At 57.1% G+C, this 26,247-nt stretch overlaps 1 protein-coding gene and 2 long non-coding RNA genes across 5 annotated transcripts in view; 2 read left to right on the forward strand and 1 right to left on the reverse strand.

The window, feature by feature from the left end:
* The first annotated feature begins 5,220 nt into the window (after nt 1-5,220).
* LOC138422894 (uncharacterized) lies at nt 5,221-14,820 on the forward strand. The gene is made up of 4 exons (XR_011250053.1): nt 5,221-6,217; nt 6,369-6,460; nt 7,361-8,927; nt 13,560-14,820. It is a non-coding gene; the product is annotated as an uncharacterized lncRNA (long non-coding RNA).
* A 2,501-nt stretch (nt 14,821-17,321) lies between these two features.
* LOC138422895 (uncharacterized) lies at nt 17,322-21,734 on the forward strand. Its single transcript, XR_011250054.1, has 2 exons — nt 17,322-18,413; nt 19,667-21,734. It is a non-coding gene; the product is annotated as an uncharacterized lncRNA (long non-coding RNA).
* The window catches only part of HIRA (histone cell cycle regulator), a 46,267-nt gene continuing 41,618 nt past the window's right edge, over nt 21,599-26,247 (reverse strand). For all 3 annotated transcript variants that reach the window (XM_069558462.1, XM_069558464.1, XM_069558463.1), the window contains 4 exons: nt 25,939-26,061; nt 25,597-25,760; nt 24,989-25,077; nt 21,599-22,388 (listed from right to left, as the gene is read on the reverse strand). In XM_069558462.1, coding sequence (XP_069414563.1) covers nt 22,272-22,388; nt 24,989-25,077; nt 25,597-25,760; nt 25,939-26,061 — 493 coding nt within the window. In that variant the 3' untranslated portion in view covers nt 21,599-22,271. The remainder of the gene's footprint in view (nt 22,389-24,988; nt 25,078-25,596; nt 25,761-25,938; nt 26,062-26,247) is intronic.

Here is a 26,247-nt window from a genome sequence, read left to right on the forward strand (position 1 = left end):
CATCTTGAGTGCTTTATCAAGAACCCTCTCCATGCTTTTAGAAGCTGGGGTAGCCCTCTCTGTGGTCCTCAGCCCTGTGCCCGCTGGCCCAGCCCGCGGTCGGCCAGGGCAGGTCGGGCCCTTGGGAACGGGGTCTCGCTTCCTTACACATTCTGTCGTGTTTCCACAATGAGCTCATCGCTTGCTTCGGCGTTTTCCACCAGGCTCCCTCGAAGCTTTGGTGCATAGGTTCTCCCGAAGAGGATGTGTGTTCACCTCCTGCAGAAATCGGAGAGGAGAGGGCACTGCCTGGCAGCAACCGTTTTAAATGAAAGTCCTGGGACGTCCCTGGGGGTCCCGTGGTTGAGGATCCACCTTGCGATGCCGGGGACACTGACCTGATCCCTGGTGCCATGGGGGAGCTCAGCCCTTGTGCCCCCACTACTGAGCCCGAGTGTAGAGCCGGGGGCCTTGAAGAGAAGCATCACAGTGAGGCCACGGACCACAACCGGAGAGGGTCCCCCGCTCACCACGACTGGAGAGTGCTCTCCTCTCGGGCAGCGAAGGGAAGGCTGCACCCAGCGAGGAAGACCCAGTGCGGCCGAGGATAAGGCACCTGATTGAAAACCTGAAGCCTTAACTGGAGGATTTTTTTTAGACATGACTTTTTACTAAAACCCACGCAAAGGCAGGCTTGCCAGGGCCTCTGTCCCCACACCCTGCACCAGGCTGCAGAGCGCTGTGTGCATTCCGCCTGGTCTCGGGCACAGGGCTGGGCCGGGCCACCACAGCGGTGCTCACCCCAGGGCTGACCGGTTCAGCGGGGGCCGTCCCTCCTCCTCCCCGGGCTGACCGGGGCACCCGTTGCCCGCCCTGGCCCGCAGGCCCGGTTCTCAGGCTGCTCTGCTCACTGGGGGCTCACCGATACACTCCGCACATTTCACGGTTTCTGGGGACAGGCCTGCGAGCATCCCGTCTGCCTGCACAGAAAACCATGCCTGTACAGCTGCCAGTCACAGAAAGAGCCACGAAGGGGGCAGGGCCCTGAGGGTCCGCGAAGGACCGGCGTGTGTAGGGAGGTGGCACGTGGCCAGGCCCACCTCTAGTGCCGTTCCTGCCGAGTGTCCACAGGCAGACACCCACCCAAGGAGGCCGGCCGGAGGCAGGGCAGACTACCCTGGGCACCTTAGCTCCGGCAGGCAGGATCCAACCCGGGTGTATGCGCCCACTCAAGCGTAAGCTCATGGCCCGTGATTTACTTGGCAGCAGTTCCGAGTTCAGGCACACACACAGCCCCAAACACGGCTGCACAGGCCTCTGCGGCCTCTCTGGCCTACAAGCCACACCTAACATTAAAGCCTCACAGCAGGATTTAGGGCGAGGAAGGGCCAGCCTCTGCTCGACAGCCTCTGAGGCTGACCCACTGGATACTGAGCAGGTGTTCATGCTCAGTCCTGTCCCACCCCTGGCGACCCCACGGACTGTAGGCCACCAGGCTTCTCTGTCCATGGAGTGAGTTGCCATTTCCTCGGAACTTCCCAATCCAGCGATCAAACCTGAGCCTTCTGCCTCTCCTGCACCAGCAGGCGGACACTTGGCCCAGATAACTGCGCTGGGGCGATCGCTCACCCAGAGCCAGACATCCTGGAGTGTGAAGTCAAGGGGGCCTTAGGAAGCATCACACGAACAAAGCTAGTGGAGGTGAGGGAATTCCAGCTGAGCTGTTTCAAATCCTGAAAGATGATGCTGTGAAAGTGCTGCACTCAATATGCCAGCAAATTTGGAAAACTCAGCAGTGGCCACAGGACTGGAAAAGGTCAGTTTTCATTCCAATCCCAAAGAAAGGCAATGCCAAAGAATGCTCAAGACTACCGCACAATTGCACTCATCTCACACGCTAGCAAGGTAATGCTCAAAATTCTCCAAGTCAGGCTTTAATACTACATGAACCGTGACCTTCCAGGTGTACAAGCGGGGTTTAGAAAAGGCAGATCAAATTGCCAACATTGGTTGGATTATGGAAAAAGCAAGAGAATTCCAGAAAAACATCTACTTCTGCTTCACTGACTATGCTAAAACCTCTGACTATGTGGATCACAACAAACTGGAAAATTCTTTAAGAGATGGGAATATCAGACCACCTTACTTATCTCCTGAGAAATCTATATACAGGTCAAGAAGCAATAGTTAGAAGTGAACATTGGAACAACCATTTCAAAATTGGGAAAGCAGTATGATAAAGCTGTATATTGTCACCCTGCTTATTTAACTTACATGCAGAGCACATCATGCAAAATGCCAGGCTGGAGGAAGCACAAGCTGGAATCAAGATCGCCGGGAGAAATATCAGTAACCTCAGATATGCAGATGACAGCACCCTTACGGCAGAAAGTGAAGAGGAGCTAAACAGCCTCTTGATGAGAGTGAAAGAGGAGAGTGAAGAAGCTGGTTTCAAACTCAGCATTCAAAGACTAAGATCATGGCGTCCGGTCCCATCACTTCATGGCAAATATAGGTGGAAAAAGTGGAAGCAGTGACGGATTTTATTTTCTTGGACAAACTCACTGTGGATGGTGACTGCAGCCATGAAATTAAATGACACTTGCTTCTTGGAAGGAGAGCTATGAGAAACTTGGGTGGCATGCTAAAATCCAGAGACACCACGCTGCTGACAAAGCTCCCTAGGTCCAGGCTGCGGTTTTTCCACCGGTCGTGTACAGATGTGAGAGCGGGACCGTGGGAAACCTGGGCGCTGAGGAGTGGACGCTTTCGGACGGCGGTGCTGGAGGAGACTCTTGAGAGTCCCCTGGACTACGAGGAGATCCAACCAGTCCATCCTAAAGGAGACCAGTCCTGGGTGTTCACTGGAAGGACTGATGCTGAAGCAGAAACTCCAACACTTTGGCCACCTGATGCGAAGAGCTGACTTATGGGAAAAGACCCCGATGCTGGGAAAGATCAAAGGCGGGAGGAGAAGGGGCCGACAGAGGCTGAGATGGCTGGATGGCATCACCAGTGGATGGGAGTTTGAGTGGACTGAGGGAGATGGTGCAGGACAGGGAGGCCTGGCGTGCCGCAGTCCATGGGGTGGCAGAGAGTGGGACACAACTGAGCAACTGCACAGCAGCTCTGACGACGGCTTCACACTGAGGAGGGACGGCGCAGGGAGGCTGGGCCGAGGCCACAGAGGAGGGAGAGGCGGGAAGGGCAGTGAGCCCCCAGGTTACCCGGCGGAGTGAGCCCGAGGCCCGCGGGCTGAGGGGCGGATGACCCTGCGCCTGGGAGCGTGGGGGTCTCTCGGAGGCTCAGCCGCTCGCTGACCCACTGCCCAGCAAGGGCAGCAAGATGCTGCGCCGGGGCCCCTGGAGACGGCCGGTCCCGCCCCGCTCTGGGCTCCAGGGGGGCCCTTCACCCTGCCTAGCCCCCTCCCCGAGCTCTGCTCTCCTGGACCCGCTCTGGCTGCCAAGGCAGGCAGCACACAGGACCCGGTGACCGCAAGACAGTCGATCGTGGCAAAGGCCCGAGCCGTTCAAGGTCACGCTGGGGACAGGAGACGGTGGGGAGGACTGGAGGAAGGGCGGGCAGGGCACGAGGGGCCAGCCCGTGCCCGTCAGGATGTCGTGTGGGCGGGTGCCGTCCCTGACACGCCCGGGAGAAACCACAGGCGGAGGATCCGAGACACGACGCGGGGCTCTGGGAGGCCGCGGGGGAGACGGGGGTGAGCCTGGGGGACAGTGGGTCTGGCTGGATAGAAGGGGGACCGCCACCCTCCGGGCCTGCGCCAGGCCAGGGCAGGGGCTGGGGGTGAGAACGAAGGGACCCAGGCCCCTCCCTTGCAGACCACGGCCCCCGCCCCGGCCTGTTCCCTGCAGACAGCGACAGCTACGCAGGCGAAGCTGTTCAGGCCAGGGCTGGCGCCTTCAGACCGAGGCCTGCTCCAGAACCCACCCTGTCCCGGGGCCCCCAGCGCAGGTGCCTGCCGGGCACGCCCGCCCCCACCTGTGCCCTGTGCTTCTGGCCGGTGCACCGTCCAGACTCCCTGAAGCAGAATTACCTGCTCAGCCGTAGAGACCCACTCTCCTCTCCTGGCGCCAGACGGAACTGCGCAGGAGACGACAGCGCCCCTGTCTCAGGCCTGCACCGGCTGCGACGGCCCTGGGGCCGCGTACGTGCACGTGTCTTTGGTGGGCTTCAGGGACGAAGTCGACAGAGCGTCTCCTTTTAAGACTGCTCAGATGGCCGGGGGAGACGCTGGGGGACACCTGACGGCGTTCTCCGCTTGAGGACCCGTGGCTGCGCCAGGTCCCTGTGGGCGTCTCTGCCTGCTCTGCCAGGCTGCTGGCGGCTGTGCTCCTGCCGCGTGGGCTCTGCTGCTCAGGTTTCTCCAGTCGCGGCGCTCGGCTTCCCCCTGCGCGGCCTCTCCTGCTGCTCCGAGCAACTGCTGGTTACAGGGCCCTGTCCAGGGACAGCAGCTTGAGGGGCCTGTCAAGGAAACCCTCGCCCTCCACCTGGGAATTAGCATTCATTGCACCACAGGACCAAATGGTCACGAAACACCCTCCAAACCATGCTCGAAATTAAGACTGAGGGGAAGGCTGCCACGCAGGGAACGCTGCCCACCAGCAGTTCTGCTACACAAGAATCAAGCCATCACCCCAGACTCAAGTCAGCTACGCAAGTAGCTGGCGTGCCTGAATGGAATTCAGGGCAGGTATCTGGACGAGGCACTTTGTGCCATGGGAAAACTGGCAGAACCGGCCCCCAAGAGACGTAGACATTTTCAGGAGACAATTTTTATGAATGTTTATCACCTTGTCCCATATTTTTGCTGTTCCGTTGTTAAATCATGTCTGACTCTGCAGTTCCAAGGACTGTAGCCTGCCAGGTACCTCTGTCCATGGAATTCTCCAGGTAAGAAGACTGGAGTGGGTTGCCATGTCCTTCCCCAGAGGATCTTCCTGACCCACGATCGAACCTGTCTCTCCTGTTCAGCAGGCGGATTCTCTACCACTGAGCCAGCAGGGAAGCCCCTTCCTATAATTTCAGTTCAGTTCAGTTCAGTTCGGTGGCTCAGTTGTATCCAACTCTTTGCAACCCCATGGACTGCAGCACGCCGGGCCTCCCTGTCCATCGAGTCGGTGACGCCCTCCAGCCATCTCATCCTCGGTCGTCCCCTTCTCCTCCTGCCCCCAATCCCTCCCAGCATCAGAGTCTTTTCCAATGAGTCAACTCTTCGCATGAGGTGGCTAAAGTACTGGAGTTTCAGCTTCAGCATCATTCCTTCCAAAGAAATCCCAGGGCTGATCTCCTTCAGAATGGACTGGTTGGATCTCCTTGCAGCCCAAGGGACTCTCAAGAGTCTTCTCCAACACCACAGTGCGAACGCATCAGTTCAGCTGACCAGTTATAGCCCCATAATTAGAAAAGCGCCAACACACGGTTGAGTAAGAGCGTGTCTTCCTGAACAGCAGTGCCCGTCTGCCCTGCTGGGGGCTTGGTCGCATACACCCTTTTACCAAATCAAGTACATACTGACCTCCCTTTTTTCTCTTTTTAAATTTTTACTTTTTTAATTAAAAAAGGTTTTTATTGGGTTGGCCAAAAAGTTCATTTGGCTTCCCAGTAAGATGGTCTAGTAGCGCTTGTCTTTAATTCCACTGGAGACGATCGTGTTATACTGTCCCATAATACCTGTGATAGCAGCGTGCATTAAAAAAAAAGACAAAAAAAAAAAAAAAGACCAAAAACACCGCAACTGGCGAATTTCTGTGTAGCTATTTTGATACTGAAGATGGAAGAAAAAACTACATTTCCAGCACATTATGCTCTATTATTTCAAGAAAGGTAAAAACATAACTGAAACACACACAGAAGATTTGTCCAGCGTAGGGGAAGGTTTTGTGACTGATCCAATGTGTCAAAGTGGCTTGCAAACAGTGCTGGAGTAGGGGCGCCTTCTTACCCCAGGGAGTCTTCCTGGTCCAGGGACTGACCCTGCGTCTCCTGCACGGGCAGGTGGATCCCTCACCACTGAGCCACCAGGGATGAAGGTGATGTGCACGGGCGGGAGGGGGTCCTCCCTTACGAGCTCTTTCTGGAAAGCCAAGCGACTGATTCCAGCAAGCACTGCTCCCAGTCAGGCCACTGAACACTGAACAAAAGCGTCTGGAATCAGTCGACAGAAAACACATAATTTTCCATCAGGAAACCCAGGACCGCGTGTTTCCCCGACGAGCAGGTAAAAACTGTCGCAGCTTGGTCGGGAGCTCTGGCTCACCCGCCGTGCTTACCAGACATGGCACCCTTGCAATTCCACTTGTGTTGGTCTTAACAAAGTTCTCTCTTTAAAAAAATTTTAAACCATCTTTCTTTCTTTCTGGATTTGACAGGGCCAGGTCTTCGGTGCAGCACGTGGGATCTTCAGTTGGGGCATGTGCGGTCTAGTTCCCTGACCAGGGATCAAACCCAGGCCCCCTGCACTGTGAGTGTGGAGTATTAGCCATGAGACAGCCAGGAAGTCCCTACAAGATTCTCTTAATGGAAAGAATTTCAGTTCCCTGTGAAAAGACTGTCAAAGGGAAGGGGAACAGTTCTTTGCTCAAAAAATTAAACAGTTTTGGGAGGATGGAATCCTGAAGGGGCCTGAAAAATGGCAGGAGGTAGTGGAATTAAATGTTGAAGACACTGTTCAGTAAGGTTGTTGGTGACTATGAAAAACGTGTCTTTCATTTTTTACTTAAAAACCAAAGGAACTTTTTGGCCAACCCAACACAAAGCCAAGCCCAAGCCCAGAAAGCTTGCACTGCAGGATTCTTCCAGATAATCCAAGAAGGCGTGTATTCAGCTATAAATAACCAATCTTTCACAAACAGTTTCAGAGAATAGGAGGCACCACCTCCTATGTCATTCTGTAATGCCAATACTAACCTAATTATAAAGTCAGATGAAGACATCACAAGGAGAGAAGCTACTAAGTAACTACCACAAATACACGCTGGCGATGCCGCTAAACTAGTGCTGAGCCACGTCTAAGTCACTTCAGTCGTGTCCGACTCTGTGCGACCCCATAGACAGCAGCCCACCAGGCCCCCCGTCCCTGGGGGCAACACACAAAACAGTGACCAGGACCGAGGGGGATTCAGCACAGGAAGGCAGGGCTGCTCAACACCAAACATCAGCTCACGGGACTTGCCTGGGGTCCAGCAGTGGCGCGTCTGCCTTCTACTGCAGGGGACGTGGGTTTGACCCCGGGTTGGGGAGCTAAGACCCCCCCATGCCGCAGCTAACCCAGCCCACCATGACTCCTGAGCCTGAGCCGAAACTACAGCCCAAGGGAGCAAAAATAAACGATAAATAAATAATTTAAAAAATCTATTCACAGGATACATCAGAGGAATAAAGGACAAAACCCGTGTGACCATCTCAACAAACGCAGGAAGAGAAGCCCGACACTTTCCTGACAAAATCTCTAAGCAAAATATATGGGAACTTCCTGGCCAAGTAAAGAGCTCGTCTACCCAAACGCACAGCCAGCGTCATATTGGATGGTGAAGATGGAATCCGTCCCCGAGGAGCAGAGACAAGCCAAGGGCGTGCGCTCTGGTCCTCGCCACGTCTGTCCAACACTGTGCCGGGTTTTCCAGTTGACGCAGTGTTGAAACAGACAGACATACAAGCCGCACCGAATCCAGGTTAGAAACGGCACGAACACGGTCTACACGCAGTCAACCATGAGACCGTGTGTCAAAACTCGAAACAAAGCCACTACAATGCTCTGAGAACTAAGACCTGAGGTTAGCAAGTTCACAGAATACAAACAAATACAAACGAAGTGCATTCCAACACACTAGCAGCAAACAATCTAACACGGAGTCAATAAAACAACCCCGGACGAAATAATGTAAGAAGATAGCAGAACGCAAAGTTAACGGAAGAGCTTCGGCATGGTGCGCTGAAGTTGCAAGACATCACTGAAATAAATAGAAAGACGTTCCGTGTCGCGTGTCCAGAAACTCAGTGTCACCAAGACGACAGTGCTCGCCAACCTGATTGACAAATTCAGCTCTGTCCATATCAGTCTCCCACTAGGCTCTTCATAAGGGTGACAAATGGATTCTAAAATGTATGTGGAAATTCAAAGGCTCTAGTTTCAAAGACTGTTTTGAAAAACGCAGTTGGAACGCCAGCAGCATCTGACTGCAAACTTACTATAAAGTCAGTCAGTCATCGGCAAAAGGCTGAGCACACTGATGAAGGAATCAGGCCAGAAGCCCAGAAATCAGCGTTCACACTCGCTGTCGATTCATTTCACCAGTGGTGCCGAGACACTCAATGCGGAGGGACAGCCGGTTCAGCACACGGTGCTGGGCAGCTCAGCGTCTGTGTGCAGCGCTTTGGGGGGAAAGGAAAGAAAGAAAACCCTGACACCCTCACCTTGTACCACACACAAAAGTTAACTCGAAATGGGCCACATACCTGAATGCAGGAGTTAAAACTCCAAAACCAGGAGAGAAAAGCGCAGAAAATCACCACGACCTGGGGTCAGGCTAGCACTCTCAGGCTGTCTCAGACAGGACTCCAGAAACATGACCCATTAAAAGAAAAAAACTGATAAGATGGATTTTATCAAAATTAAAACTTTAGCCCTTAAAAAGATACCATTAGGACAACGGCGCGACAAGCCACAAACCGGGAGAAAATACACGCACGTCACATGGTTGATAAACAGCTCACTTCCAGAATATACAAAGAGCACTTCACGTTCAGTAAGACAAGCAAGAAACAGGCAAAAGGTTGAGCAGACTCTTCTCCAAGAAGCTGTGTGAACGCAGCAGTGATAACCACGTGAAAAGGCGCTGAGCACCACTCGCTGGCGCTCAGTCGCGTCGGACTCTTCGTGACCTGTGGCCTGTAGCCCGCCAGGCTCCTCTGTCCACAGGATTCTCCAGGTAAGAAGACTGGAGTGGGTTGCTATTTCCATCTTCAGGGGATCTTCCTGACCAGGGATTGAATTCACTTCTGCTTGGCAGATTCCTGACTGCTGAGCCACCGGGCAAAGCTAGGGCGTTAGAAAGCTGCAAGTGACACCCGCTTGTGAGGTCCTAGCTCACAATCACTGTAGCTGCTGTAGTAAAAAGGCAACACCAAGTACTGACCCTCACACACCGCTGGTGGGAGCACAGAAAGGCACAGCCACGTTGGAAAGCGGTCTGATAGTCTCTTCAAAAGCGGAACAACTTTGCCATGGGCCCAGCAATTCCATTCCCAGGTATTCACCCAAGAAAAATGCAAGAAGGTTTGCAAGAAGCCAGGGGCCATAGCTGCAGTAACCCTAACACCCCCAAACTGGAGCGAGCCCAGACGGCCACACACGGGCGCGCGCAGAAGATGCGGCCGCAGCTGCAAACTGTTATCCAGCGACAGAGAGGAACCGGCTCCCGGGCCTCAGACACCCGTGCCCCGTGAAGGGGGCCAGACGTAAAGCGTGTAGATCACACCAGTGCATTTCTCTGAAACGCCCAGAAAAGGCAGCTCTGCAGGGGCAGAAAGCTGCTGGGCTGGCGGGCGGGGAGTGCGGGTGACCCACACAGGAACAGAGGGACCCCGGGGGCAGCCGGGGCTCCACGAGTTGATGAGCTGACTGCTGTCCGCTGAGCTTAAGGGAGCTCGAGGGCCTGCAAGTCCTACCTGAGTAACGTGGCCAGACAGAGGCCGGGCTGCAGGAGCAGGTCCAGGACGGGGCAGTGCTCCAGCACCTCCACCCCCACCCTCTCCAGCGGGCAGCGTCATCCAGCTGGAATCCCGGTCAGAGGACAGGCTAAAAATAACCTGCTTTACACTCGTGGCACAAAATACCTAGCTGCAAAAAGGAGAATCCACCTCAGGTGAGACCGAGGTCCTCCAAGTGACCACCGGGGAGCCATCCGCCGCCCGCCCCGCGCGCCCCGCCCGCCCTGCAAACACCGAGAGACAGAGGTAAGGGCCGGGCAGTGCTTCCTCAAACAGCAGGAACGCCCGGGCTGCGACGGTCACAGGCTCTGTACAAGCGTGTGAGGACAGACGGGCGCTGCGCCGTGGGGCCTGGGTTTTCTAAATGATCGCTTTTTCTTGGTTTGGGGATCAGCGTTTGGTTAAGACGACGGACGATACTGTGATTTCGGCTCCAGACACCATCAGCAATGTCCACACCTCCGGAGCCCGGAGGGTCTCAGACACCAGCGACTGCCGAGTCCAGTTCCTCAGGTGGGAGCTCACACACACCCTCATGGAACAGGGAAACGGCCGCACAGATTCGGGACGGCGCCTCATCACCCGAGAACCCTGGGCCCAGGAGTGAGGCGGGCAGCCCGAGAACCAGAGCGCAGGCGGCACCCCGCCCCGCTGGTGCCGGGGAGAGAGGCGCCCCGAGGGCTCAAGCCCAGGCTGCCGGCCCCCGCCAGGCCCGCCCCGAGGACCCAGGGCCCGCCTCAAACGGGACAGCAGGGAGGCCCTTGTTTCGGCCCGGCAACACCACGTGGGCTCAGGAGAACACACTTCACGGGCCACACTCATCGGCAAGGCTCCTCCGAGGCAAACGAAGGCCCGTGGAGAGCGGGGATCCTGAGGCCTTTCCCGGAACTCACCGGGAATTCGAGGACTAGCTCAGTCCGGGACAGCGTCAAAGCTGCGTCTGTAAGTGCCTCACGGGCCTCTCAAAGACACCTCTCCATGTATTCTCTATTTTAACACCAACACCTCAGACCCTATATTTATCCGGATTAAATGTCAGCTCCTTGGATCCCAGGCTGTCGGGATCTGCCTGGATTCTAATTTTGCCCGAGAACTTTGCCACCCAGCTCTGGGGCGCCCTTCCTCAGCCAGCCCAGGTTGCGGGTATCTCCCCAGCCTGGAGGGCCCGGCAGGCCTCGGGCAGGAGGTGGCTCAAGAAAGCGCAGAACAGCCTGAGGGCAGCGGGGACACGCTCCCAGACGGGGTGACGGGGTCAGCAACTGCCGTCCCGCGGAGGCTAGCAAGCGACTCTGTCAAGTACACACTGGGATCTGTGTGGCCCTTTAAAAGAAAGAGCGTCAAACCGTGTTCAGTTACAAAAGCAAAGGCCAGGAGCGTATTTTCACTGCGATACTTTACATCAGGTTTTGAAGATTATAATGCTTACCTCGGGCTTTCCTGGTGGCTCAGTCAGAAAAGAATCTGGCTGCGACGCAAGCGGCTCTACGGTTCTGCCCCTGGGTCGGGAAGATCCCCTGGGGTGGAGACAGCAGCCGGTGTCCTTGCCCCGCTGGGCTGCCGTCAAGAGTGCGGTATGGCCGTGACTGAAGCGCCGCCACCGCCGCGATGACCTCAGTAGCTTCCCGCGGGTGAGAGACCCCGTGGCCGCACAGCGTGGTTTTCATTCACACCTTCTACCTAGGGTGATTCTTCCAGGCACAGGAGCTGCTTTACTTGAAGCTCCTTCCAGACACTTCTGCCCCGGCAACAGGACGCCAAGGAGCCTGGGGAACTTAGCTAGGATTACGTAGGACATGATACCTCTATCGACCAATTAACTCAGAGGAGACGGACGCCGCTGCAGTTCTGAGCCTGACCGTGCGCTCTGCGGGGATGCCTGGTTTCCCCAAGAGGCCCGACTCGGGTCCATCTGCTGCTCGTCCACACCCGCCACACGCACACTGTCAGTGCAAGCGGCCGGCCGGGCTCCACCTCCAGCACAAGGACCGTCGGTCTGCCACCAGGTGAGATTCAACAGGTCACAGAAGGCCTCACAAAAGGCTTCAGAGACACGTGGAGAGGCAGCTCTGGGACTCGGCAAGGCCGCTGCTGTGTGCAAAGTCAGTGGCAATGTAAACCAAGCGTTTACATTACCTGCTAGAAGGGGTTTTGCGTGGACAGGATGCTTGCTAGGGAATATGAACCAAGCGTTTACATTACCTGCTAGATAAACCTCTAGCAGAGGTTCACAGCTTTGTCTGGAAACCAACACTGCTGAGCACAGACTCTGATCCCCACCCGAGGTGGCCCCTTGCGGTGCTGATGAGCCCCAACGGTCGGAGCGGCGCTGACCAAGCCCAGAGACGTGAGAACTCGCCACCGCCTGCAGCCAAAGTGGAGGGGACACCTCATCACCGCGCAGGAGCCTGTCTCACGTGGCCTCTGCTCGCTGCGCCTGAGAAGCCGCGGTTCCCGCACATGGATACCTGTTTCCCCACTGGCCTCTATAACAAAGTATTGTTTCTCCTCTGAGGAACTTTAAAAACAGGAAAAGATCAATACTCTAACAATCAGATCATTCGTAAAGCGTCTGGAATTATTTTTCAATACGTGGCACAGAAACCAAGATCTAGAGGAAAATCAATTTAAACAAACGGAACTGGGGTTTCTTGTCTCCCGCGTCCGCATACCGCGCATCTGGAGAACGCACGTCGCCTCTCCAGCGGGGTTCCGTCCGCGGAGGCTCAGGCGGACACAAAGCGGGGGGCAAGGGAGGGCGGCGGGCGGCGCGCGCCGGGCGGACCCCGCACCCGGCCGCCGGGAGAGCGCCTTCCCCCCTTCCCCGAGGCGAGAGCCGGCTCCGGCCCGGCCGCGGGGTCCCGGGCTCGCGGTGAGCACGGCGCGGGAAGGGGCGTCCTCGGGGGAGCCCCCAGGCCACGGGCGCCGAGGGGACCCTCACCCCGAGGTCGCCGCCAGGGCAGAAACCGGAGGCCGAGCGGCGCGTGGGGGGCCGCGGGGCAGCGGCGCGCGTGGGGCCGCCCGCCGAGGGGCCGAGAGCCGACGCGCGGCTGCGGGAGGGCGTCTCCGCCGCGGGCTGGGCGGAGGACGAACCCGGGGCCGCACGCTCGCGCGCGCCGGGAGGGTCCCGGTCCGCGGCCCGCCCGCGCCGGGCGGGGGCTGCGGCGCCCACAGCCGCCCGGGCCCCGAGCGCGCCGCGGCCCCGCGGAGCCCGGCCTCCCCGGGAAGGTCCTGGAAGCCAGCCGGCGGAAAGCAGCCCGCCGCCGGGCTGCGGCCCCCCCGCCCGCTCCAGCGGGAGCCCGTCTGCGCGGCCCCTCCGGTACCCTGGGCGGGCGACGGGGGGCCGGCAGCCCCGGCGGGTGCCAGGGTGTCTGCGCGCGGGCTCTCCAGGGACGGGGTTCCAGGCGGAGCCTGCGCCCCAGGCTCGAGCCCCCGTGTGCAGGAATGGGGGTTAAGGGGGAGGTCTGGACCGTGGAGCTCGGTCACGCCCTTCAATTCAGGCCCGGATGGCCCGAACACTTCGCAAACGAAGCCTGCGGAGTCCGTGTGACGGGCCCTGTGCCAGGCGCTCCCCGGGGGCGCGCCCTTCCTGACTCTAGGGGGCTGGGAAGGTCGCGGGCGGCCCACCGCAGCCGGGGTCACGGGTGGCCTCGGTCCGTGGGGCGCAGTCCGCCGAGCCGAGGTCCCGCGTGCGGAGGCTCCGCCTGGCTCCCCGGGGATTTTAAGAAGTGAATAGGACCCCGTGAATAACAGTGACGATGCAATTATTTGCACAGCAGCTTCACATTCCAGCAGCTCAAAGCGCGTTAAAAAAGAAATCAGTCTGTTTACTTTCAAATTAAATCTCTTTCCAGGAGCCGCGGCGACCTGCGCAGACCGCGGGGCTGGACAACTCCTCTTCCGACTAGCTGGACTGTTGCCGTGGGTTGGACCGCATTTCCCAAAGCTGTTTTGGCAGTAATGCCTGTGACGCCAAGGACTCTTCACCCCGAATGTTACAAAAACCCTTCAGTATCTGTACTATCAGTTCAGTTCAGTTCAGTCGCTCAGTCGTGTCCGACTCTGCGACCCCATGAACTGCAGAACCCAGGCCACCCTGTCCATCACCAACCCCCGGAGTTCACTCAGACTCACGTCCATCGAGCCGATGATGCCATCCACCCATCTCCTCCTCTGTCATCCCCTTCTCCTGCCCTCAATCTTTCAGGCTATTTTCCAACGAGTCAGCTCTTCGCATCAGGTGGCCAAAGTATTGGAGTTTCAGCTTCAACATCAGTCCTTCCAATGAACACTCAGGACTGATCTCCTTTAGGATGGACTGGTTGGATCTCCTTGCAGTCCAAGGGACTCTCAAGTGTCTTCTCCAACACCACAGTTCAAAAGCATCAATTTTTAGGTGCTCAGCTTTCTTTATAGTCCAACTCTCACATCCATACATGACTACTGGAAAAACCACAGCCTTGACTAGACGGACCTTTGTTGGCAAAGTCATGTCTCTGCTTTTCAATATGCTGTCTAGGTTGGTCATAACTTTCCTTCCAAGGAGTAAGCGTCTTTTATTTCATGGCTGCGATCACCATCTGCAGTGATTTTGGAGCCCCCCAAAATAAAGTCTGACACTGTTTCCCCATCTATTTCCCATGAAGTGATGGGACCAGATGCCATGATCTTCGTTTTCTGAATGTTGAGCTTTAAGCCAACTTTTTCACTCTCCTCTTTCACTTTCATCAAGAGGCTTTTTAGTTCCTCTTCACTTTCTGCTATAAGGATGGTGTCATCTGCATATCTGAGGTGATTGATATTTCTCCCGGCAATCTGGATTCCAGCTTGTGTTTCTTCCAGTCCAGCGTTTCTCATGATGTACTCTGCATAGAAGTTAAATAAGCAGGGTGACAATATACAGCCTTGACGTACTCGTTTTCCTATTTGGAACCAGTCTGTTGTTCCATGTCCAGTTCTAACTGTTGCTTCCTAACCTGCATACAGATTTTTCAGGAGGCAGGTCAGGTGGTCTGGTATTCCCATCACTTTCAGAATTTTCCACAGTTTATTGTGATCCACACAGTCAAAGGCTTTGGCATAGTCAATAAAGCAGAAATAGATGCTTTTCTGGAACTCTCTTGCTTTTTCCATGATCCAACAAACGTTGGCAATTTGATCTCTGGTTCTTCTGCCTTTTCTAAAACCAGCTTGAACATCTGGAAGTTCACAGTTCACATATTGTTGAAGCCTGGCTTGGAGAATTTTGAGCATTACTTTACTAGCATGTGAGATGAGTGCAATTGTGCAGTAGTTGGAGCATTCTTTGGCATTGCCTTTCTTTGAGATTGGAATGAAAACTGATCTTTTCCAGTCCTGTGGTCACTGCTGAGTTTTCCAAATTTGCTGGCATATTGAGTGCAACACTTTCAGAGCATCATCTTTCAGGATTTGAAATAGCTCCACTGGAATTCCATCACCTCCACTAGCTTTGTTCATAGTGATGCTTTCTAAGGCCCACTTGACTTCACATTCCAGGATGTCTGACTCTAGGTGAGTGATCACACCATCGTGATTATCTTGGTCATGAAGATCTTTTTTGTACAGTTCTTCTGTGTATTCTTGCCACCTCTTCTTAATATCTTCTGCTTCTGTTAGGTCCAGACCATTTCTGTCCTTTATTGAGCCCATCATTGCATGAAATGTTCCCTTGGTATCTCTAATTTTCTTGAAGAGATCTCTAGTCTTTCCCATTCTGTTCTTTTCCTCTATTTCTTTGCATTGATTGCTGAAGAAGGCTTTCTTGTCTCTTCTTGCTATTCTTTGGACCTCTGCATTCAGATGCTTATAGCTTTCCTTTTCTCCTTTGCTTTTTGCTTCTCTTCTTTTCACAGCTATTTGTAAGGCCTCCCCAGACAGCCATTTTGCTTTTTTGCATTTCTTTTCCATGGATATGGTCTTGATCCCTGTCTCCTGTACAATGTCACGAACCTCATTCCATAGTTCATCAGGCACTCTATCTCTCAGATCTAGGCCCTTAAATCTATTTCTCACTTCCACTGTATAATCATAAGGGATTTGATTTAGGTCATACCTGAATGGTCTAGCGGTTTTCCCTACTTTCTTCAATTTAAGTCTGAATTTGGCAATAAGGAGTTCATGATCTGAGCCACAGTCAGCTCCTGGTCTTGTTCTTGCTGACTGTATAGAGCTTCTCCCTCTTTGGCTGCAAAGAATATAATCAACCTGATTTTGGTGTTGACCATCTGATGATGTCCATGTGTAGAGTCTTCTCTTGTGTTGTTGGAAGAGGGTGTTTGCTATGACCAGTGCATTTTCTTGGCAAAACTCTATTCATCTTTGCCCTGCTTCATTCCGCATCCCAAGGCCAAATTTGCCTGTTACTCCAGGTGTTTCTTGACTTCCTGCTTTTGCATTCCAATCCCCTAGAATGAAAAGGACATCTTTTTTGGGTGTTAGTTCTAAAAGGTCTTGTAGGTCTTTATAAAACCGTTCAACTTCAGCTTCTTCAGCGTTACTGGTTGGGGGATAGACTTGGATAACTGTGATATCGAATGGTTTGCCTTGGAGACAAACAGAGATCATTCTGTCATTTGTGAGATTGCATCCAAGTACTGCATTTTGAACTTTTTTGTTGACCGTGATGGCTACTCCATTTCTTCTGAGGGATTCCTGCCCGCAGTAGTAGATGTAATGGTCATCTGAGTTAAATTCACCCGTTCCAGTCCATTTGAGTTCGCTGATTCCTAGAATGTCGACCTTCACCCTTGCCATCTCTTGTTTGACCACTTCCAATTTGCCTTGATTCATGGACCTGACATTCCAGGTTCCTCTGCAATATTCCTCTTTACAGCATCCGACCTTGCTTCTATCACCAGTCCCATCCACAGCTGGGTGTTGGTTTTGCTTTGGCTCCGTCTCTTCGTTCTTTCTGGAGTCATTTCTCCACTGACCTCTAGCAGCATGTTGGGCGCCTAGTGACCCGGGGAGTTCCTCTCTCAGTGTCCTGTCTTCGCCTTTTAATCTCTTTCCAGGAGGAGCATCGACCTGCGAACACCGCGGGGTGGACTACAGCAGCGTCCTCTTCGGACCATGTGGACTCCTGCTGGGGGTGGTGCCGCGTTTCCCGAAGCTGTCTTGGCAGCCGTGCCTGTGGCCGAAAACACCGTCCCCCTGCGCGGTGCCAGGCCCCCCCAGCGCTCGCGCTGTGCCCTCCCGTAGAGCGGCGCCTCCCTGCCCCACCCCCACCACCCCGGGGTGGGGTCGAAACTACAAATTCACACCCTGAAAGAAAAAGAGTTCAGGGAAATTTTAGTTAGGCAAAATGACAGGGTATTAAGTTAGGACCTTGCCCAGATGCGTGAAGGAGCTAAATGTCTGAGTTGAAAAGGATTCTAATGTTCTTACTGCTGGTAACTTGCCAAGTAATCCTGGAAAAAAAATCTCTCTTATCAAGATACACATAAATACATGTATATGCCTATGTGGGCTTCTACACAGCTCAGGAAGAGCAACCACCAGAGAGAAAAGCGGGCAGAAGCGTTTGAGCACATAACGCATGGAAGAGGAGTGCGACTGCCTGTCAAACATGGGACACGAAAGCCGGCTCCACTTACGGGCCAGAGACGGATCCCAGCTGCTCTCCAGTTATCCTCGCAGACCCTCCTCCTACAAACAAAGCCCCCAAGGACGGTGCGCAGCTCACGGGTACGCGAAGGCTGGATGTGCAGTGGACTGAATGGCCAGCCCTCCGTCCTCCTCCCCTGGGGCGGCGCGTTCGTCCACCCTCGCAGTGCCTTTGTGATGAGCTGGGCTGTCCCTTCACCCCTGGGGTCCAGGCATGGCTCCATGGCTTGAGATGGCGGATGTTAGCAGGATGACCCCAGCAGAGGCCTGAATGTCCTGCACGCCTTCCACCGTGGCACCTCCGCTGTGTTCCCAGTAGCCGCTGCCACGCTAGCCCAGAGCTCAGACCGGAACATGTGAGGCCTGGGAGCCATGGATGGAGCCAAGTCCATCCAAACCCCTACCGACCCACAAGCCTGTGAGTGAGGGGAAAAAGCAGCTTGGTCTTAAGCACAGATGATGCGGCTGTGCCGTAGGCAGCGTTCGTGGCCCTTCAGCCGCAAGGTCACGTCTGACTCTGTGACCCCATGAACTGCGGCACGCCAGGGTTCCCTGTCCTTCACTACCTCCTGGAGTTTGTTCAAGCTCATGTCTACTGAGTCTTCCTACGTATATATCCCTATGTGAGAAATGCAAACAGGTCCACACAACAGCTCGTGCACAGATGTTTAAAGCAGGACTGTGCATAATCACCAGAGGTCGGAAGCAACCCACGCGTATGGCTGGCTGGCTGAGGAATACCCCGACAACGGAACGTTCGTCCACGAGGAGGGGAGGGCTGGCACGTGAGCGGGTCTCGTCAACATCACGCTGTACGAGAAGCCAGTCACAGAACACCACGTCTGTTTATAGGGAATATTTAGAAGCAATATAGGAAATGTTTACATTTATGAACAGGAACATTCAGAAGAGCTAAGTCCATGGAGACAGAGAGCAGACAGGTGGTTACTTAGGGGCGGGGTGTGTGTGATAAAAGGGCGTGGGGTCCCCTTTTGAAGCGATGGAAACGTTCTAATAGAGACGACGGTGATGGCTGCACGTGTGGCTATTCTAAAAACCACGGAATCGTACATTTTAAACAGGTGAGCTACATGTTATGAGAATTTTATCTCAGTAAAGCTGTTTTTTTTAGTTAAGGGAAATATGAGATATCCTCATATGATGAAAAATGTTCTGCTTCTTTAAAACAAAACCCAAACTTAAGAATAAAACACCTAGGCCCTTTCATGTGCTCAGCCGTGTCTGACTTTGTGGCCCCGTGGACCGCAGCCAGCAGGCTCCTCTGTCCGTGGGACTTCCCAGGCGGGAGTACTGGGGCGGGCTGCAGCGCCCTCCTCCAGGGGGTCTGCCTGGCCCGGGGCGGAGCCAGGGGGCCTCTTGTCCTGCCCACCTGGAGGCAGATTCTTTGCCTCTTGAGCCAGGCCCCCTGGTGGAGCGTGTTCCACTGTACCAGGAGCCGCCCAGCGGTTTCTCAACACGACTGCCCTGTGCCCGCCTGTCAGCAGCGTGTGAACGCTCCGGCTGCTCTGCAGTCGCGGTATTTTGACTATTTTCTTACATTTACACTCTAAGAGGCATGTGTTATTGTGGTTTTAATTTGCATTTTGCAATGACTGATGCCACTGGCCATCTTCTTTTTGTGCTTATTTTAATTGCCATCCATGCGTCTGGTGAAATGTCCTGTAAAATAAGTTACTGAAGGACAAAAATTAAATTTCACAAAAATCAGATGCTTAAATTAACAAAAATGAGATTGAGAGCGGAAGAACAACTGAGAAACGACCTGCCACACACGAGCGGGCCGGGCTGACAGAGCCGACACAGAGACACGCCGGGCAGGTGCCCGCCCCCGGGCTGTACAGCTGCCCGTGGCCCCAAGCTGAGTGGGGAGCGCGCGCCCACCACCTGGAGGCTGAGGCCGGGAGGCACCCAGGGCAGTCGGGTCAGCACAGGCAGGGGGTCCCTGCCCGGGAAGACACAGACCCCATGCTTTGCCTGCAAAGGAGGCCAGCAGGCGGATGGGAGCTGAGGAACACCAGTGGGCAGGGTGGGAGGTCAGCGGCACGGTGTGAGCGGCGGGGGCGGGGAGACGGACAGAGGCAGGAGGCCGCCTGGAGGGGCGCAGGGCACGGGGTGGGGCAAGCTTCTGGCCTTCAGGTACTCGAGTGTCTGTTCTGTCCGTCGCCGCCTCCTCTGAAGACTTCCCTGCAGGTGCACGAGGCTGTCTGACGCTGTCCCCTGGCTCCCGACGCCCTTTCCCTTCCTCCTTTGGGTTTCCTGTTTTGGCGCCTTTTCACTGCTGTGCCTTGAAGGTCACGGATCCCTTCCCCTGCAGGGTCTGCTGCCATCGCCTGTCCCGCGCCTTTTCCGTCTCCGCGCCACCGTTCTTCACCTGCAGAAGTCTGCTTGCGGCTTTCCCAGCTACAGAGTTGTCGTCACTTTTCGAAAGAAGGGAGAGTGTTATAGTGACTGGTTCAATGTCCTTTTCTGCTGGTTCTGACATCCATGGAACTCCCGGGCCAGTCTTGCCTGAGCAGTCAAGACTGACTCTTCTCGCTTTGCCCTGAGCTCCTCCTTTGCATGCCTGGTAATCTTCATGTGGACGCCGGACACCATCAACTGTCCCCTGCGGCACGTTGGGCACTTCTGTATTCTTACAGATCCTCTTGAACTCTGCAACGTAACTAACTTCTTGGAAGCAATTTAGTCCCTTTGGGTCTTGTTTTTTGTTAGATGGATCTGGAAGTGTTAGTTGCTTAGTTATATCTGACTCTTTGCAACCCCATGGACTACAGTCCACCAGGCTCCTCTGTCCATGGGGTTCTCCAGGGAAGAATGCTGGAGCGCACTGCCATCTCCTGCTTCAGGGATCTCCCCGAGCCAGGGATTGAACCTGGGTCTCCTGCATAGACCGACGGATTCTTTACCATCTGAGCCACGTGGGAATCCCAGACGGATCTGGAGCAGACGGATCTAATTATTCTCCAAAACGGAGGAAGACTTCCCGAGTCCTCTTCTGCCCCAAACCTGTGCGCTGAGTTCTAGTCCAGTGGATAGGAATGGACAGCACCCGAGGCTCTGGGTGCCGACCCTTCTGGACGGTTCTGTGGCCATTTACAGGAGCACTGATCCGCACGTGGCTGGATGTGCAGAGGCTAGGCTCTGGGGTTCCGTCCTCGGAGCCCCCTCCTCTCCAGGGCGCTCGGAGCCACGTCAGGACTCCAGGGTCCTGCTGGGCCCTGCCTCGGCTCCCCCCCCTCCCCGGTGCGGCGGCTGGCGGGAGTTGGGCAGTCCCAGACGCGTCTCATTTCCCACTTCCCGGGGACCGCTGTCCATGCTGTACCCGCCACCTCGTGCCCTCCGACTGCCACCTTCAGTGGTTCCAGGCAGAAGGGTCAGTGTGGCCCCTGCCCGTCTGTCTTGGCTGGAAGCGCACGTTTCCGACCAGTCTCCCCGCCCCGTCCCCTCTTGTCTGAGGAGTGGTTGTCAACAACGCTGACTGTCAAGGATTCTTCGAGGGAATGGGTGTGAAGTGCCATGACTTTGCCTCCGCGACCCTGGCCGGTCCTCACAAGCACGTGCGTCTCCTTAGCCTCATCTCCCTTCGGCAGCTGGCGCGTGAGGCTGGGTCTTTGCTGGCTCAGGCCCGGGCAGGCGCTCTCAGGCCGTGCGCTGCGGCTCCCGTAGCCTGGCTTCGAGGCGCCCGTGCCCGAGGGCGGTGCGCATGCTGACTTTGTCGGGCACGCACGTGAGCCCGCTTCTCTTCAGCCACGTGACTTCCCAGTGAGACAGACGGTGGGACGACCACCTGGCGCGGAAGCAGCCAGATGGCATGTCAGCAGCCAGAACCGCCAGGCCTGCTTTCCCGCCGCGAGCGCGGACAGACATGGAGGTACCGACGGGGTGCGGCGCCAGGGAAGGAGGCGCTCAGCCCTCAGCAGTCTCCGTGGTTCCAGCCGTCTCCTCCTGTCGGTCAGCGCTGGGCCTGCCGCCTAAGAAAACCCTGATATCTGTGTTTCCTGATTTCCGTGGTGCCTGCAGACAGAACCCAGGACCTCTGCAGCTGGCCTGGGAGAAGACGTGGACGAGCCGGCCTGCCAGCTTGTGAGATGCTACGCAACGCTTCGCATGGAGGGGCCGGGGGTCAGGTGACATCACGGATCCCTTTCTGGCTGTGCCCTGCCATCACTTCCCATTTCAGGACAGGGGTCCACGGTGCGGGGAGGGCCTGGGAGTTGGAAGGAAAAGGCTGGGGAAATCAGGAGCGTTTGGTATCCAATGCGTGTCCATTTATTTTACACTTACAAAAAAGAAATCACCCACCCTCTGCCCCATCCCCCAAAAAACAAGTCTCTTTTTACAAACATTGAAAAATTAAAACCAAATGAAGATAGACAAGTTAATTTCAGTACAATTATTTTTCAATGTAGCTGTCATAATTAGAGTTTGAATTTCCTACAAGTGACCGATGTCCAAGTGACTTGTAGGGAAATCCTGATTATTGGCCATTTTACAAGGTAGCAAATTCTAGTACAAAAATAGTCCTTGGGCTGGGACAGGCTTTCCTTTTACATAGGTCTCTCAGGTCAGTCTACTGACCACGTAATCCGCGTGCCTCCTGGGGCTCTCCCTCCACAATGGCTCATCCACCGTAGCTGAAGCAGCCTGGCGCCCCCCCACGGTGGCGGGCCCGGTTCCACCCGGGGCCACGCTGGAGATGGCGGGCCCGGGCGGGCTGCGCTGGCCCCGGGGCTGCAGGCAGAGCCCAGCTCCGCTCCGGGCCTGGGAGGGTGGGCGCGCTGCGGGCAGGGCCGCCCCCTCCGTGGGGGCAGCAGCCTGGGACGCGGCTCCGAGTGCGATGGCCCGCCTCCCGCGGTCTCGGCGTCCCCGGGGCCCAGCGAGGGCAGCCGTGGGCCTTGTGGCGGGGGCGGGCGGGCAGGTTACTTGTCCCGGAGGAGCTCCAGCTGATCCTGGCACTCGGTGAACAGACGCTGGAAGCGGAGGTTCTGCCCGATGACCGGCAGCAGCTCCTTCAGCAGGTCCCGCTTGCGCAGACCCTGCGGGCACAGGAGAGGCGGCTGAGGGGGCCACTCGCCGGGAGGGGGGGCGGCCGAACGCGGAGGCGCCGCGCGGCAGGCGCGGGAGTCCCAGGCGGGTCCCGCTCGTCTGGGCCCCCTGTGGCCGCTGGCTCGGGCACCGCTGGTCTCTGCACTCACTAGTCAGTGGCCAGAGGAGCCTGGCCTTCCAGGGCGGGACGGGAACAGGCTGCGGGGCCGCCTGCAGGGGCCCCAGGTCAAGCCCGGCAGAGGAGGGGCCTTGGCCTCTCGTCCAGGGGTCTCTGCCTTTGGCACTTCCTCCACCCCTTCTGCCCGGGCCCTCGTGCGACGCGCACTGCCAGGCGGGGCCTCCATCCACAGACCCCCCAGGAGCATGGCTGCGGAGAGGGGAGAACCCCTGCGGGCAGTGCTGACCCCCTGCGAGAGGACCCCCGACGAGGAGACAGAGACAGGCACCCACTGCGGGCAGCGCAGCACACCCCACAGGAAGGCGGCTCCGGGGCCTGGCCGCTGCGGGGGCCACACAGGGCAGGGGCCGAGCAGGGCGGGGGGCCGCGCAGGGCGGGGGGCCGCGCAGGGTGAGGGCCACACAGGGCAGGGGCCGAGCAGGGCGGGGGCCGAGCAGGGCGGGGGGCCGCGCAGGGCGGGGGCCGGTGGGGAGCAGCCACCCCCAGCAGGGGAGCGGGGCGCACCACTGCCCCACAGAGGCCTGTGGGCGCCAGCACACAGCCCAGCATCCACGAAACGGGCTCCACAGGAGACACAGATAGTTACAGAGAACACGGGCGCATTTCACACGGGTAAAGGCTGAAAGGCCCCACCGAGGGCTGATCAGGTATCGTGGAAAGGCTGATAAGCAGGCATGCTGGCCTAAGACACCATTTTCAGGTGAACGGCAGAAAAATTCTCAAAGTTTCCAAAGATTAGGCACATCGTACCTATAAAGGAAGGCGTGCCAAGATCCACAATAAAGTGTTTAGTTTTTTCTAACACACGGCTTGCAATATCTTGGTTCCTGAGCCGGGATTAAACCTGGGCCCGCATGTAGTCCTAACTCCTGGACTTCCAGGAAATCTCTTTTTAATGCCCTGGAAAAGCCTTGCCTGCTTTTCAATCCAGCTAAACAGTTATTCACATGAGATTATCATAAAAATGCTTTACTCAGGCTCGTAACACCTCAGAAGGGCTACCCCAGGAAAGACCCACTCTGAAAATGTTTCGGAGGAAATGCTCAGAGTGGCAAGGGCCACGGGTCGAGGCCCGTCATCTCGCTGAAGCTGCTGCCGGTCTTTAACACGCACACAGGGAGACGGGAGGCATAACCGGCTTGAACTAGGCGATGGAAAAACAGCCTGTCAGATCAAACAGAGGCCGGCCACACGGGCGCTGGCAAGAAACACACGGACACGCACACAGAAAGGCTGGAGTTAAAGGAGGAGGAAGATGCGTTGCTAAATAACAGACGCAGTCTTTCACAATTACCAGAAAATGCAGACTTTGTGACAAGACCCGCCGCTGGAGAGTCTGCAAAGACCCCCAGCACGTGCCGCCCCAGCCCCAACCGTCCCGGGCAGCAGCCAGACACAGCTCACGGCCACCTTTCCGCTCAGGACACAGGTCCTGAGGTGGAGACCTTGATGGATGAGGCTTCCCTAGAGGGCCTGGCAGGATAGCTCAGGCCCCGGAGGGCGGCTGCTCCGTGCCCACCCTCTGCTTACTGTCTGCCCCACCGTGCCCGACCACTACCCGGTACACGTGGAGCTTTGATCTCTGACGGCAAGAAACCTGGGGTCCCTGAGGTGCACTGGGAGCTTCTATCACTCGTCTCCCAACATACAAAGAGCTGCTGCAAATCAGTAAGGGAAACAAATGACGCCAAAGTATTCCAACAGGAAACACAAGTGGCTCTGAAACACGTGAGATGATGGCGCCCAAAGGAAGCCTCCCAGGGCCCGTGGGCCCCACACCATCGTGCGCAGCGCCCGCCAGCTGCCTGACCTCCTGGGCACCAGTTCCCCGGGAACGGCCAATTCTCATGGCGAAACTAGGCAGGAAGGCGGAAGGCTCACTCAGCTTACCCCCACCCCACCCCCAACACCCAGACCGAGACAGGAGAAGTATTTTTCAAAAAAGGCGTCAGTTCAGAAGAGAGCGGGGACTTTCCCGGCGGTGCAGCGGTGGGGACGCTGGACTTCCCCTGCAGGGGCTCGGGTTCGACCCCCGGTCAGGGAACTCAGGTCCTGCAGGCCATGCAGCGGGCCTCTGCAGGGTCCACGGCCTGCCCTCAGGTCACACGCCCTCTGCTGACGGTGTCCCGGCCCAGCTGGTGCACCCCCGCCAGCAGACCCCCCGGGCCCCACCCCCACTCTGCAGACTCGGCCGCTCACTAGCCCAGGGCCCCCAGACCAGACGGCGCCTCACTGCTGACAGACGCAGACCGGAGGCCCCGCGGCTGTGCTGAGAGGGCTTCCGCCAGGACGGGTGGGCACCGCACCCTCACTCTGAGGCTGGGCCCCGTGGTGGAGAGGGCACTGGGAAGCTCTCAGCACCCGGCTCAGGCCTCGCCCCACCTTCCTGGGGGGCAGGAGGTCTGCACCTACCACCACCGTGGACTCCCACTGGCTTCCAGAGGACGCGTGGACCGGCCCCAGGAGGTCCTTGCATATTTCACGGAGTCGGTATTCAAACCCTAGTTACAGAAACACAGAACCAGAACACGTCACATAGGACCAGAAAGCCGAGCCCAGGCCACGTTACCACAAACGCAGAGCCCAAGGGACCACCGCTCTGCACACCACCTACGGCCTGCTGTCTCGGCTCTGGCCCTGACCTGCCCTCTCCCTGGGCACAAGCCCGTTCTGGTGTGGGCAGGGCTGCGGGAGGAGGGGTCGGCAGGGGCTCTGCTGGAGAGGAGGGCAGGCGTGGGTCAGGGGACGGGGTTCCTGGGGCAGAGACATGGATGGGCCCCGGAGAGCTGGGCTGAGGGCCATGCAGCTGCTGGACAGCAAGCGGCCCTGCTGGGCGGGACGGGCTCGAAGGAGGGAGATAGCTGTGGGCCTACGGGGCTCAGAGGGGCAGGGGGCGCAGAGGCCTCCGGGAGTGACCTCCACGTGTACCCTGGCCCAGCCTTTCCGCTCACAGCGGGGCTGGCGCCACCTTGCTGACCAGGCTGCGGGCCCTTGGCAGGTCTGGCTGGGGCGGGGCTCACCTTCGTTCACGAGGTACCGCGCGTACAGGAGCAGCCAATGGCGGTACTCGTGGCTGGAGCGCAGGGCGAGCGCCGCGGCGACCTGGCTCTCCAGGTGGGCCAGGGTGGCCTCCTGCTGCACCACGTGAGGCACGGAGAAGAGCCGGGCTGCCTGCCGCCCCGAGCTGCGGGCAGAGCGCAGTCAGCAGGCTTCCGGCCGGCTGGCCCCAGGCCCTGCTCCGCACTGCCCAGCGGGCCCGCCACCTGCCTCTCAAGCGACAGAGCCTGCCCGTGGGGCAGAGGGCAGCCAGGGTGGGCCTGGCAGGGACCGCATGTGCACAGCCGCCCTCGCCCAGCACCTACGTGGAGGCACGGCCCTGGACTATGGCTAAGGGTCCTGAGCACAGCATGGCGTCCTGGGGCGGCAGGCTGCTCCTGAAGTCCGCACACTGCGCCAGCGAGTCCTGCTTGTCAGAGACCAGGTTCCTGGGGACACAGGGGCAGGCGGGGCTCAGGGAAACTGCAGACCCAGCAGGCGCAGTGCGGGCCGGTGCCCTGCAGCAGGGGCCTCCTGGCGCAGGTGCTGGGCAGAGGCCCGGCCGGAGATGCCGGCGGACAAGCCCCGGAACGCTCACGTGCCCCCCCGACGGGACCCCAGAGCGCGGACAGAGG

This window comes from Ovis canadensis, chromosome 17 (genome assembly GCF_042477335.2).
Source record: "Ovis canadensis isolate MfBH-ARS-UI-01 breed Bighorn chromosome 17, ARS-UI_OviCan_v2, whole genome shotgun sequence".
NCBI classification, from domain to species: domain Eukaryota; kingdom Metazoa; phylum Chordata; class Mammalia; order Artiodactyla; family Bovidae; genus Ovis; species Ovis canadensis.